Source organism: Penicillium manginii (genome assembly GCF_028828005.1).
Source record: "Penicillium manginii strain IBT 31320 chromosome Unknown utg000005l:1.0-5665137.0:1.0-5668048.0, whole genome shotgun sequence".
Lineage (NCBI taxonomy): Eukaryota > Fungi > Ascomycota > Eurotiomycetes > Eurotiales > Aspergillaceae > Penicillium > Penicillium manginii.
In genome coordinates this window covers 330,915-345,711 of record NW_026643106.1, presented here as the reverse complement: position 1 = coordinate 345,711, position 14,797 = coordinate 330,915, and the positions used below count along the sequence as shown (strand labels likewise).

At 48.7% G+C, this 14,797-nt stretch overlaps 2 protein-coding genes across 2 annotated transcripts; one reads left to right on the top strand and one right to left on the bottom strand.

The window, feature by feature from the left end:
* Nucleotides 1-2,929: 2,929 nt before the first annotated feature.
* N7533_006501 (uncharacterized protein) lies at nucleotides 2,930-3,541 on the bottom strand (the record flags this gene model as incomplete). Its single annotated transcript, XM_057103151.1, has 1 exon — nucleotides 2,930-3,541. The coding sequence occupies one exon, from the start codon at nucleotides 3,539-3,541 to the stop codon at nucleotides 2,930-2,932; it is 612 nt and encodes a 203-aa protein (XP_056958108.1).
* Nucleotides 3,542-4,771: 1,230 nt separating this feature from the next.
* N7533_006500 (uncharacterized protein) lies at nucleotides 4,772-5,073 on the top strand (the record flags this gene model as incomplete). The annotated part of the gene is made up of 2 exons (XM_057103150.1): nucleotides 4,772-4,819; nucleotides 4,867-5,073. The coding sequence occupies 2 exons, from the start codon at nucleotides 4,772-4,774 to the stop codon at nucleotides 5,071-5,073; spliced, it is 255 nt and encodes an 84-aa protein (XP_056958107.1).
* Between the last annotated feature and the right edge of the window lie 9,724 nt (nucleotides 5,074-14,797).

The following is a 14,797-nucleotide window of genomic DNA, read 5'->3' as shown; positions in this document are numbered from 1 at the left end:
CTGGTAGGCAAATATGCTTTTTGTTTCTGTGGCTACTGTTATTCACTGCGATTTTCATTGGTCGCCATTGTCGATTGAAAGCTGGTACCTCTAAGAAGCTGACAGACCTGTCAAGGAATACCGTAATATGTCAAGATGACACAGAGCCCAAATTACGATAATTTAATCTCACAGCCCGAAGCGCCCGAACTACGGGAATACAACTCGCAATACGCTCCAACTACTGGATACTATGGTAGTCCCAACGAAACGTGATCCAACTACAGTCCTTCCCCATCGGTTCTCGAGAACCAGTTGCAATCTGATGCTCTTAAGCTGCTCAGACTGTCTGAATAGGAGGAATAAAGAGTAAGGTCGTGAATATCATCGAACTGAGCAGGACACGGTATTCTTCACATTCAAGGTAGCTACTGCGGCCGCTCGCCCCCTAAATATTCCGGAGGGCTCTAGACAGCCCGGTCCAGAGCAGGCATACCTTAGGTCAGAATGAGATACACACACACACACAATTCATTAACGCCCGGCGGCTCAGCCGAAAGGGCAACTATCAGTAATCTACCAGTACATGCATGTTTGGGTATACGCCGTGTCTCCTTGGAGCCCATACAGAGTTTCTTTCCGAATCTGACATCTTAACTTCCAATCTCATAGCTGGGTCCTGTGGATTAGTATTGGTTGGTAGACTGGCTTGAAGGCGCTTCTTCAAGTGTTCAACATCCTATCCTCGGCAGTTGAAGCGCGTCTACCGTCTGTCACAAGGTGTTGGGGTTAGTAGGGGAAGGTGTTCTATCTGCGTTCGTCGGCAAGGTTAAGTGGCTTCAAGCCGGCCCGTAGCGATCGCGAACCGTATTGAGGCTCGCACTGCTTCCAAATTCGGCTTCCACTTTTGATCGTCGGAGGGTGACTTCCCTCCCAAGAAGAAGGATATGTTACCTCGGTGAGTGTGGGTGCATTGCAGCATTTCCGTCCGGTGCGCGGTCCACTTCCGACATCGAAACAGAAAGTGATCCACCGTCTCTCTTGCTTTTCCACATACACATTGGTCTGTCTCGGCAGCATTGATTCGAAAGAGATATCCATTGAGTCTTGCCATACCCGTGCGGAGCTGGGCCAACACGCTCGCTTCTTTCCACGATAATCGGTCATACAGCTGTCGCGTGTGTTCCCCCGGAAGTGCGGTATCCACTCGTCTGGAATGTCTTCCTATGTTCTCAGGTAGCTTCCTGCTGGGGATTGCTTGGGCACGCGCAATCTTCAGAGTCGTCGATTTCATTTTGGGGACCTGTGCTTGCAAGATAGCATTTTCTTGCGTCGCGGCTCTCGCGTGCTCTTTCGCCATCCCTAGTAGTTTGTTGTCTTCGCTAGTGGGGACCCACCGGACGCTGATCTGATTTCTATGCCTCTGCAATCTGGTCATCAGCTTGTAGCTTTGGCAGACAAATTCCTGACCCGACTGTTGTCGCGGGTTCTTCAATGTAAGAGCCGCCGCTTTGTTGCTCGTGATCAGCGTGATCCTAAAGTCTTTCAATCCCACGAGTGTCTTCAGTGTATGCGCCACCGCCGCCAGCTCCGCGGAAAATGGATTTTGCTCTGTTCTCGCGCTCAACATGACGGACAAGGTCTTCAGTCTCACTTTGCGATAGCGGGGTGGTTGTTTCTCGATCGCCACTCCAAACCCGACCAGTTCATTCCGCGCCGAGCTGCTGAGCGCGATCTGCATTGATCCGCCTGGTATAGTTGACCCCTCTGAGATGGGCTCATCATCAGTCCGCACGCGTGCTTCCCATGGTGCCAGTGTAAACGGGTTGATGGTTTCCAGTGATTCCATGTCGATGTTTTTCAGCGCGTCCGCTACTTGATATAGTGGTGAGCGGTGGTATCTCCTGAACTTCCGGATCCGATCTGTGTTTCTGCGAAGAGGATTGGTCTCTGGTAGTGTGTGGATGTCTGCCCACATCTTCACGGCTCGTCTCCAGAATCGGTGTCGTGCCGTGGCAATGTGGGCCTCGGCCTCCGCTATGCTGGTCGCAACTGTGAGGAATGTCCCCACAATTGCTTGTGCACCTACCCTTTGCACTCGGTTGATCGGTCCGATGTTCTTGTTCTTGAATGCGTGCATCCAGACATTAGACGCGTAGTCCACTACCGGAGCCACGGTCGCTGTGAAGAGCTGCCGTGCTGTGGCTGGGGAGAGGCCTCGGAGCCGTCGAAGCTCCATCGCGGCCTCCAGGCCCTTAGATGCTGCCCTTGCCAAGTACTGATTTGTATTCCTTAGCTAAGCAAGCCTAATAATACATTGTAGAGGTGGCAGCATGTCTACCTACATAGACCCTCCACCTTACGTCCCCTTCGATCCTTTTCCGCATCCTTCGCGGGGCACAGCCGGGTCCGCAAGTTTGCACCTTAAGCCTACTTCCATAGCCGCCCTAAAGACTCCATCCTCGATGGCCATCTTCGGAATCCTATTCTCTCAGTAGACCGACACGCGCGTCCGTCCTCTCGAGCCATATAGAAAGTGTCGTATCTGCAGTCCGCCCACCCAGCCTTCCGTCGCTTCCATTATATGCTGCGCCCCGCAGATTGTCAAATCCGTTTCGCGCTACCTTGCAAGATCTCTCTGGCAAGGCCGACCGTGTCTCGCAGGAGTTCGCCCAGTTGTATCCTCTCTGTACCCAGAACAGCCAAGCAACACAGTGTTGTCCCTCCTACTAACCAAAGTACCTCGTCGTTCTCTGTGTGGGTTCAAGCATGCTGGATCCTGCCATATCGTTCGTGTTTTGTTTTTGACTTCGTCGTTTCTGTGATCTTTGACCCAGCGATATCCTCCTTTCAACAGAGCAGCCCGAGAGCACCCCAAGGGTGTCCTATCCCACGACCCTAGTGTCCACTGATTGTAGGATCGGTTTCGCAGTCGTGTGTCGGGTGGTTTTCAAATTGTTCCCTTGTCGCCTGTGCGTGGGGTCAGGACCCCCTGACCCCTGAGCTCTCGCTCTAGCAGCAGCCCTAGCCAGCGGACAGTGCTGGCTGGTGTGACTCTTCTCAGCTCTGCTAATGCCATCGGGCAAGGCATTCGCAGGTTCCCAGCCGGCACCACGGGGAGGTGAGAGTCGTCGCCGGCCAGGAAACTTACAATTAGGGTAGATATGTTACGTAATGCCCCAAGAGGAAAACTGAATCCCCGGCTCTGGCATTCTGCAACCACGTGAAAACACAGCAGAGCGACAGACATCCAACCTGTTACCTGATGAATCTTGCAGCAAGTACGCCAGGTGATACCCAGAAGGTCAGCAAGGTAACCGAGGTGAGTGGCCGAGAGGGGAAAAATAAGGTTGATAAGAGCCAGCTCTCCAGCTCGGCGGCCAGCTTGGGCGACGGAGTGTGTATGGAAGAAAACCAGAGTGATATTGACCAGAGTGTAGGCAGAGTATATGAAAACATTCATCCGGGACCAGGGGCCCCAAATACGATGCCTGTGGATGAGAGCAGGAAGTGTGAGGTGCCGAGAGATCAGAACAGAGCAGGACTCGATCCAGCCAATCATAGTGGTTCGGGTCTGGATTAAGAAGAGAGCTAAAAAGCAACCTCCAACGGCGATCGCATAAATGGATGACACATTCATCCTCAGCGGGGTCTTCAATCACGATGGACCTGGAAGATCGGCATATGAGGGGAGAGTGGACCTTTTTAAATGAAAGCCATTAGCCACGGCATCGTCATGTCCCTATCAGCGATACCTTGCAGCAAAAAGAAAGCATCAGGAACATGAAGCAGAACACTTCAGAGAGCCTCGACTACGTGTTTCAGTGTCACAATTTTCAGCTACTGCAGACATCAAAATTAATGAGCTGCCGTTGAGAGTGCTAGGAAGAGAGTGCGTCAGGTAATGAAGGTTATTCAAAACTCACAAATATGTCCCTTCGAACTCTGAATCAAACAATCAGGATCTTCAAGAGCCGATAATGAAATGGAAATGCCATAGAAATGAGGATTTTCTTTCCTTCTGTTCGATATATTGTGAGCCTCTTGGCTATTCTCAGCGATTCTGAGCGCACGACTGTATCTCCCACAATGACAAGTACATGCATAGCTAGCATTGAAAGGGTGCTGCATGGAAACATTCATTTAAATATGGAGGCCCATAACAAGCAGTATAAATAAAGCGGTGAATTGGAAGGGTGAGTGCAGTAAGTTCAACGGACGTTCGAAGAGAGTCCGCATTGTGTGTGCTCAAGCGGAGGCTGGGGTTCGGCTTGGCATTCTTGAACGTGCGAGTTGAGTGGCGGAATCCACACCCCTTGCTTCATAACCGTATTTAATACCTCTCACTGGCTAGGTTGACACTTGAACATGTGTAGCATGTCTATAGGCCGAATAAGTGCAGTCTGCTTCTGCATTTCTAGTCTCGGCATATACAAAAGTGTAGTTTTCACCCAGTCTAACTTCGTAAGAGGGCCACTCATTGCTCAATACTGATGGGGACAATATCATGATAGCACATAAATAGAAAGTTATATTTTCCCTGCTTCTTCCACATCATTCATCTTGAAAATACGTCTTTTTGATCCTTCACAGCTCTAGGAACGGGCTCGTGACTCGAGGAAGCGCGACTTAGATCCTGGGAATCAGATCGGAGGCATGCCGAATCACGGCATTGCTCCTCAGCCAGGGTATAAGTATTCAACGTGCAGTCATATCTACTACCATAATATCCCATCGGACTCTCGATTGGCATACACCCGCAAAGTAGCCTGCGAAATGACCCCCGACAGATATGTCTCATCCACGGCCCTCGCCGCTGGTTGCCGTTCCAGGTGCTACCGTAAGTCTACTATGCACAATAGAAATATTCCTACTAATTCTGAATAGCTTTTCTTGAAAATCCAAGACCACACCAAGCAAAAACACGCTTCTATCTTTTATATTGCGAAATTGAGGAGCAGGTCTCGCTACTTGAAAATCGTGAACGGAGTCTCATTTCTGAACTCGAACGTCTGCGCAATTATTCATGGACCTTGTATCATGAGTACAATAAAGGCAATGGGAGAGCTGGAGCAGTACAAGATGCACCAGTGATCTGGGCACGGATATTAAGAGACTATTCATTGCGTCGTGAATAATGCCCTATTTGATGGCCATGAGGCACTGGCAAGACGAATCCCAGTTCTTCTCTCGAATTCAATCTTCTTCCAGAATCAATATAAGTTTTTGATATACTACAAGCATAGCCCCATTCTCGTCCTCAGAGGAGTCAAGTATCCATGCGCGTTTTGCACCCTTCGTAGTGGCCCCGTTCTCTTTGAGGTATAATCTGGTGGCTTGGAGACCCTTGGATTGAGCACTACCAGTATAGATCAACCATTCAAGGGGCGAGCAGTACTGTATATTCCATCCAGAGAATTAGCCTTGGCACTATTCTTCAGCGGAATTCTAGTTGCCGTCGCTGACTAATATTTCCAAAGACCGAGTCCAATGGCTGCATTCTGATGTATCGGCTTTATGGAACGAATGGGCCACGAGAATACGGGACCATATCGCTGGGAGGGTCAATCCAAACATTCAACGCCAACTGTACGATCTAGGTTCGCGACCCAGCCTATGGCTTCCTCTGACCTACCACTCGATTGGGGCTTTCGCCGGTAAGACGTCAAGGTATACGAGATTCAGTATGTATACGTTCCACTTACTTATAAAAATCTCAAAAATAGATCACCCCCAAGAAACACACCCTTTGTTTGCAAAACCTACTCAAGTATATTCCTAGACAAAGAATGCTGAAATTTTTTTTGGCTTGAAAGACCTAGCCTTTTATCAATACATTTCAAATTTGCGATTACTAGGCTATCGTATGCCATGCCTGGATTACCTCCATGAGCCAGCACGTGCAGCAAGGCTCTGCAGAAGCGAAACTATCTCGATGCTCCCCCTTTTTCTAGCTTGGTCCAGGGGAGATACACCATCATTATCTGGAATCTCAGGCTCCAGATCCGTCAGTTGCGCCAGTTGAAGGACCAGTCTTTTGTTGCCAGTGTTTGCTGCGTGCCACAGTATCGAGCGGCCCTTCTGGTCTCGCTCATTTACAAGAGACTTCATACTTGAAAGTAAAAGATCTATGATCTCGTCTCTCTAGGGGCCCAGGCCGTCGTATGACATGGTGGCTAGGAGAAGTGCACTATTCCCCATGGAGTCCAGATGGTTGACGTCAATGTGCTCATGATTTAAGAGAATTTGTATTGCAACGGGGTCGTCGTATATGACAGCCAGATGGAGTGCGGTGTACCCTCGGTCATTTTGAATGTTGATATTGAGTCGCAGGTCTTTCAGAAGGATCCTTAAGACCTCGTGTTGTTGATATTCGAGGGCTATCAGGATCGGAGGTTGAGATTTTGGACTTCGACCATTTATATCTGTATCATATCGACGAAGTAGCTTTTGAACGGTTGGTAGTTCTCCTTGCATGATAGCAAAGGATAGGGCGGCTTGTGCCCATTGTTTGGGGTAAGAGACATCTAGAGACTTGCCGCATGGCAATAGACCAACAAGACGAGAGGCTTTTTGGAGCGCTGATCTCATCAGACGAATTAGCTGCCTTTGGTCGTACTTAGGCTTGAATGAGTGGAGATGACTCACGAACGAAATGTGGGGGGCCCGCCATGTTCTAGTAAAGGATGGGATTATCGCGCTATTTTTTCGCTGGATGATTTGTATCTCAACAAAGGAGATCTCGTTGTTGTATCATGCGACAATTAAATCAGCACAAAGACATTCAAGGTGATATTTATAGTGAGATTTCATTCCGAGCATCTTTGACCTTGAGAATATTTGATCTGCATTCACATATTTTCACATATGAACTCCCATAGTTGGTTTGCTCCAATTTTCAGCTTTACTTGAAGCTCATCCAATTACAACATGGATCGCTGTAGTTCCCAGAAGAGATCGATTCCGCGGAGCAAGCAATTGGCTCCCAGGAATGAAGCTGTCATGGGCTAATGTATCCGTAGGTGCGGATGGTGTTTTTCGAAGCATTAACCGCCAAAAGTAGGGAACCACAAGCTGACCATAGACGCAAGACTTAGCGCGAGGCAACAGAAAAGTATTTAGCTTCTTCTTGTTGAGAGTAGCAAAGATGAGCTATGTGGGACCGTGCCCTGCACAAGTCGTGTATACTCAATGCCAGTCCTCGACACATTTTTAGCAGAGTTCCCAGGAACTTGGTGTGAATAGTTCATTGCGCGAGCTCAAACCCGGTGGCAAGGCAAATATTCTTAACGCAAAGAATGACGACTCTCCTCCTCCTTGGATACACTAAGGCTCCCCTGGCTTTGAACTAAGCGTCGCCGTATTTAACGATCTTTATTTCGCAATCGGGACCCTCTTCTCACCGTGACACGTTGTTTCAATGTCTTTTGTCATGACTACCGAAATATATTTCCAAGCACTGCTAATTACAATGCTTCTATTTGCTTTGATAGCCAGGCTGCTCCTCTTATGGGTCTTCGGAGATGATTGGCCATTTCATAAGACGGACTTGGCCCTATACGTCTTATCCTTTCTCCTGTCCGCTGTATTGACAGGGCTTTTCTGGAGCGAGAAGAAATCGATATGGATTCAAATTCTCCTTGGAATTCTTTCAACAATTCCTTCTATGCAAAATGTTCGTTATAGCTTGAGAAAGCCAGTTCTACGCTGATTCTGGCCTAGTTTCTCCGCATCGACCTCCAGCAGCTCAATAATCCATTCATAAATCGATCGACACGTGTCGTATTCAGAATCTATGCTTTGACATCAACGGTCTTGAAGATAGTATTCATATTTATTGGAATATTCATGCTGGGTGATATTCATTTCACCACTCCCTTCCTGCTTTTCCTGGATCATCTCAGTGAAATGGCTTGGTGTCTGTGGTTAGTAAAATGCGCCACGCAGGGCCGGAAGAAGCTGCATTTTATCTTGACCCATTTATCAAACATGGGTGCTATATTGCTAGGAGTCGCTATCTTTGGTGCGATTTCAAGAAAATGGGACATTGCACTTGAGGTGATTTTCCATCATCTAAGCTTACATTATGGGAGAGCTGACATAGTTTAGATCCAGCTCATCATATGTACTATGCGGGCGATATACAGCCAGGCTATTACGTAAAGTGCAATGAATGGCTTTATGTAAATTGGCTGCGCCAAAATAGGTCATTTCGAAGGATCAGAAATTCAAATTGCCAATGATGAATCAATCATATCATTGGCTCCAATGAAAAGGGGTCTTAAGTGAAGAAGGGGGTGAAATGGCTGTAAATTTCGGTTGTGACTTTTTCATGTAGGCTAGATTTACACTACATAAAATGATTGTATACTAAGGGGCCTGTTGAGTACAGTACTTTAAATAAAGCGCTAGTCCTGGAATTCAAGTTCATTTGCCCAGGGAATCATTAGTTACGGTTTACCACTTACCAATACCAATGCCGGAACTTGCCATTACGCTATATTTGGTGAATCACCAGGAATACGTGAAGAAAAGATGGCGGGGCACTCATTGGCCTAATGCGGTCTAGCGCGGTATGAGTGGGGCACCGGGAAAGAAGACGTGTGTGTGCCGAGCGGGCGCTAGCGGCACCCATCCGCGGGGCCTCCCGAGCCCCTTCCAACCAAGAACAGGCGACGGCCGGCAGAACCGTTGAACCCGGAGATCATGTCAAAGATTCTTGGCGTCATGATGGATACGAGACTCAGATACAAGGAACACATCGTGAGGGCAGCGTCCAAGGGACGCGAGGCGGCGATGGAGCTTCGGCGGCTTCGGGGCCTATCCCCGCCAACAGCGCGGCAGCTATTCACCTCGACGGTGGCCCCGGGGTGGACTATGCCTCCAGTGTCTGGATGCACGCTTTCAAGAATGAGAACATCGGTACTTGCGCGGAAGAACGGTGAGTCAGAACGACGGAACTCGCTCATGCAGTCCGCCCGAAATCACAGCCTGCTTTGTTTTTTTCGAGTTCGCTCTGCGGATTAATTTTTACATTTTGCTCGTCTCAAATGAGAATGGCGAAACCACTTTTGCGGAGTCGATTTGACATGCCCGCCAAAGTCAGCAACCGGCGGTATTGAAATTGACGGTCATCGCGGATTTGCCGCACTAGACGTATCCTACGAGGGCGTAGAATACACGTGCCACGCCCACACGGGAGAGTAACATCACCGGCAACGTTTGAAGTCAACAAGCACATCTTCCCCACCATGCGTCACAAACTGGCCTGGCATCTTTCGAGTAACAATTGGGCCATTGTGACCGTCGCGGCAATAGACTGGCCGTACTTGCGAGGCTGCTTCTGCCAGCGAGTCCATGCTACTCGGTAGTGAAATCGAGGAGGTATTCGGTCGGGTTGCGGTTCCATTGAGCATAGCATCGGGGGGAAACAGCGAACTTCATTTTAGCGACTTGACAACATGGTTAGTTGGCTTCCAAATTATTCTAGTGCAGCACGGTTCCTGGTGACTGAAGGTGGTACAGACCTGCCCGTCAATGAAGTCTGGCATCGAGCATAGGCAAATCAAAGACGATGTAGCAGGCGTTAGCTCGATAACACGTCAGAAGGCCCGGAATCACTCCGTATCGCGGGAGATGGATGTTGGCGATGTTGGCAATATCTGCCAATGCATAGCCGTTTCGTATTTGCTGTTCGTGCGCCAGGCAAATCTTCAACGTGTCAGGACAAAGTGCCACTGGAGGAGAGAGTCATGGTATTTGGTCTAGGGTAAATTAGGAACTGGCCTGAATCGAATGCTCTCGTGGCGAGAAATCTGGGGTAGATCTAGTGTTGCGGGTTGGCTTGTCGCTTGCTCAGATACCACTGGGGCTTCATAGCGCTGGCTCTTAGCTGGTGATTGGTAACTTGACGCATCACTGGCTAATTCTGCTTTTATATAAACCCTAAAAACCGTGATATCTCTCGGTTGCCGTCCATGCTATGCTTCTCTTTGCTGTCGCCGGGGCTGCGATGGCTCACTTGGTCTAGCATGGGATCGGGTCATAGCTGCCGACAACCCTTCGGATCTGACGTGGGACGAGGGGTTCATAGCCGCCCTAATAGGATAAGCCCCTAATGCAGTGTCAGTTAAGTTCCGATCGGACAAGTAATGCCGGAGATGAAAACACTCGGAATATTACCATATGGCTAATCAGAGGGCATCGAGCCCTCCTGGACCGGGTCCACTAGATACGTCGAGCGAACGGCCGTTTCAACCAAGTGTGTCGAAGCAACGAAGGCGCAAGTATTCTCGCAGTGGCTTGGCCCATCAAACTGGTATACCTGGCTGGTGCACCTGGCTTAGTTTCAAGGACGACGGGGAATACGGCTAAGTAGTATCGAGGGCAATATTGACATTCGCCCTATGACGAGAAAGAGACATCAGCGATATTTTCCGAAGAACAGAGAGCCACAAACAAATAGACTCCGCACTGAGGCTTTAAATGCAGTCTCAGGCATTGGGAATAGGCAGTGGCAACGCATGGGGCAACTTACAAGACATGGGCAGGCTCATTTAAAACAATCGCTTTCCTAACAGAGAGTGATCAGCACAGGCTAACTACTCTCGAAACTGCCGGAGTGATTGAAACATACTTTGCCAGCTACTGCTGCGTGTGGCGTTCTAGTTCGATCAAGTCGACTTGGTGGTGGCTGATTTCGATCTATGATAAACCATCAGTAGGTAGCTTATGGGGGCCTTTCGTTACTCACTGTCTTCGCAACATGAGTTGATTATCGAGACCATTCCAGGTCCGTTGATTGAATCCCCAGAGGAACAGCCGAGACGGAACTGATATTCGACATTTTCCATGTTAGCATGGTCTCAAATGATCGGGTCACTAAACTTACCTGCCGTTTACAGATTTCAGTGTCGAGCATAATCAGACTAGGAGCAATACAACAGGTCAGTTAGATCACAAGTACATCACAGTTCGGGGTCTGGTCAGTCCGTACTGGAGGAGAGTAGCTGGCGAGGTCGAGAAATTTTCGATATTCTTTGCTCAAGATGACAAGGGAATGCTTGAGAACGACCATTCTGGTGGCGAGAGTTCCGGTACTTATAGCCTTGCATCCAACCCTTACTCTCGAGTCGATGTAACAATCCTTGCGAATTGTGAGGGTCTCAACACCGCTGACCCTCAGATTTCAGCTGGTTCAACATTTAACCATTGATCAGATGCAGTATTAGGAGGCACTGCGGCTTTTTCTTGATAATTGAGTATATCAAAAACCATACCTCACTGTTGGCACCGTTTCAACACTCCCGGCGGTCCTCACAAAAGCGCCGATGACGTGTTTCAGTATTCATCAACATGGGTTTGTACTTTATCGCTACCAGAGGTGGCACAACAACGGCCACCTCATTCAAATATGTTCACTGATAATGGGCAGTGTTTCGCCGATCAAAACGTTGAATGATGTTTGCGTCGTCGTTGTCGTCGTCTTTTCTTTCCCTTTTGTTAGGGTTTCACGCTAGGTCGAGGTCTGACTTGCATGTATGTGAGTGCCTATACGCAGTGCCGGATCTGCCCATTTTGACAGCTCTTTTTTTCTGATTGTTTTCTGCTATCGCTACGGAGCAGAACTGTGCTATCTGCATTGTTTTTTGATATTGCTATTTGCTTCTTCAAGACCCGCAAAGTACCTCCTTCGCTCAGTTTTATTCCTGAGCAATAGACGAGGCTCCAATCTTATTATTGTTCGGGTATGATGTTTTGGTGCACTTTGCCAGCCCAGTCAAGCCATTGTCGGAGCAAATATCCCACGATCCGGAAACTGTTTTCGGGGCTACTTTTGACCCGAAGATGTGTTCGTATCCCGCGAGATAATCATACGGGGAAATCGGCTCGAGTTTGAAGTACTGACTAGTGCTGACTAGTGCTCAATCGAATCATTGAGTTTAGTAGTTGAGACAAGACCTATTGCAAAGTGCTAACCGATACTATTATAGACAAAGCGCCTCTCCATGGTCGAAGAAATATGGGTAATCTGTCATCGTATTATGTGGCCCCTATTAGTATCAGGGCTTCAAAAGACTAAGAGCATCTCAAGAAGTTCATCTCAGAACGAGAACTCTACAGGTCTCTCATTCCGGTCTTTCTCCCAGGTACGAATCATTCATATGTAGACTGATCGGTTCCACACCCACGATTGTCAAGGTTGCTTCATCTGGTCACTGCCCCAGCTACAACTCGTGAAGCTATTGAAATCAGCTGCTTCTCCTTACCAAAGCTTCCGTTGGCTGCGAGATGGTCCTCTTCGTGCGCGGAAATCAAGAAAATGGCATTGCTGCCATCGGCTTTGGCTGCACGGTAACAGTGACCTGGACAGAGGCTGTGTAAGTTCACATCATAGAGTGATAGCCTTTGCATGAGTACTTTCGTGCGACCCGCTCCACATGTGAGGTATCCGATCGGTTTATGAGGAGACAGTCTGATTGATTCCACTCACCTCGCTCGAGTGACCAGAATTTGGCTTCAATTTACTGTCCGAGTAGTTGGTCTGGTACATCTTGCATCAGAGGCTGGGGATTGTTGGTTAGACAACTCTGTGTTTGTATGTGTATTGCTTGCGCTGGCTGGTCACCAGAGGCTGGCAGTCACCAAATTTGTATAATATCTGGTCAATACCCTTCCCCGGGCGGAGGCCGACGATGAAGCAGATTGAGCTTTTCGTTGAGACGCTCGCTCTCCATCCCTCTTTCCAACCGTCCTTGCTCCTCAGGGGCCCTCCACAGGCCATCAAGGAAGTCCTGAAGACTTCTAGTTCTTCCGGCCTAGAGGGACTGCATGCTACTGGCAGACTGTCCGTCCCTAAAGAATATCTGGCTCTGCTCCTCTCCAGTTAGGGGCCTTGTTCATCCAGGGAAGCCCAGCAGGCCACTATCTGCATTCTGAAGGGCTATCGTGCTATACTGTAGTAGGGCGCTCGTGTCCGCGACATGAATCAAGGTTCGGGATAGCCGATCAACGACGATAACTTCATGTTAGATTTTGGCTTAGAGCAAACCATATGGCTGATAGGGATCTCGGAGAGAGAGAGTCGAGTTTCCGAATAATCAGAAGATGCTGCAGTGGTTGCAACCTGCACGCCCCTCGAATGTCAGCGCCAAACCCCTTTGGGAAAGGTTTGCCGTGGGGCGGGCTCTTGTGAGTTTGGGTATGCTCGGTTTGTCCACTGCCTTGGCACTCCCTTTTCGGGCAGTTGTGATTCATATCTTCCCATACAGAGCTTTCCTTGCTGTCTTTGCTGTCGTGGGTCGAATACAGGAAAGAGAGGCGGACCAAGAAATTTGGGGCTCAGCAACAACCATGCAACCTTTGCTATCGGTGCTAGAATATACGTGGCCAATTCTATTAGAGAGATCTTACTACAGCGTTATTACCATAAAACTGGATTTTTAACTAATTGGGGCTGTGTCAAGGATACGGGCCAGCCAATGCCGCCTTTTACGGAGTCCTGGTCGAATCCGTTCCATGACGATCCGCCAAAAGGATTTCCAAGAACATAATATTCCTCAATCCTGGTGGAGGGGCTGAAGGGCCTAGAGTTTGCTGAATTGAAGGCAGGGGGAAAGGACAAGGGAAACAGGAGGAGAAAGAGGTAGTAAAGGGAATCTGTCATTGCTGTACTTTTTGAGGCGGTCATGGCGTGACGGCTTTCGTATCTCGCAGAGAAGCACGGCCTGCTACCGGAAACTCAATCTCAAGGGCGACCAATTAGAACCACTAAACAGGCTATTTTGGTCCTCTCTAACGCGATTGACCGAGTGTAGTATACACACGGAGTTTTGACCTTAGCAGCTTTTAACTTGAAATGTGCCTTCATTGGAGTCCAGAAAGTGAGCCTGAATACCCACCTATGTGCAGGGAAAATCCCAGTCGTGGCCAGAAAATGAATTATGCGCTTCATGACTAACCGGCATGCTAGCATTGGATTCAAAGATCTCCGAACCGAGGTCACGCTTCTGGCAAATGCGGCACGAGCACAGGGTCCACCCCTCTCGTCTATTCTATTTCTACTCTTCAACTATGACCTAGTCAACCAACCCGTAACCTTCCACGGCGGCGCAGTGCGTTGCTAGAGCATCTCGATCAACACTGCAAGATTTTGGCGTGCGTACAGTCCTGAATGGGCAGTTTTTCAGGACATGTGAATGAAAGAAGTCGTCAATTAATATGTTCTCTCCATGGAATGGAAGCGAAACCCAACTGAATCTGAGTGTAAAACGGTGGTACAAACCGTCTCCGTGTTTTCACATAAATCGATATAGTTGCCTCAAACCTGGATACTCCACGCCAGGCATTGTATCAATGCTGCTACCACCTTGAGAGCCTGCTAAATGAGAATGATCAGCTTGTTTCCATTTCATCGACAGAATAGCCATTGCGTCACTGTGGTCGTCTACGTAAGAATTGTCTTGCACTAACACGTCGCTTCTCGACCCCTATCTGAGAAAACACTAGTCTGGATTGGGGTACAGTAGGACTGACCACTGCCCAAGTGCTTGGCGTCGTATAATGTAGAAAACTCTGGCGCTCAATGAGTGATCGTTACGTTACTGCTTAGGATATCCTAAATATGGTTCCCGAATGGCTGGCGATCTGTGGATCTAATCCTCCCACTTTAGTTGACACAATTCCCTCCACAGGTTCGATGGTGTATAGATGTGAACGACAGCGACCGTGAAGTCTATACATCACGAGCCTTGGTCAACTCGCTTACGGGCGCCGAATCCCCGCTCAGATAAACCCTTTCTTCTGGGGGAAAGAGGGG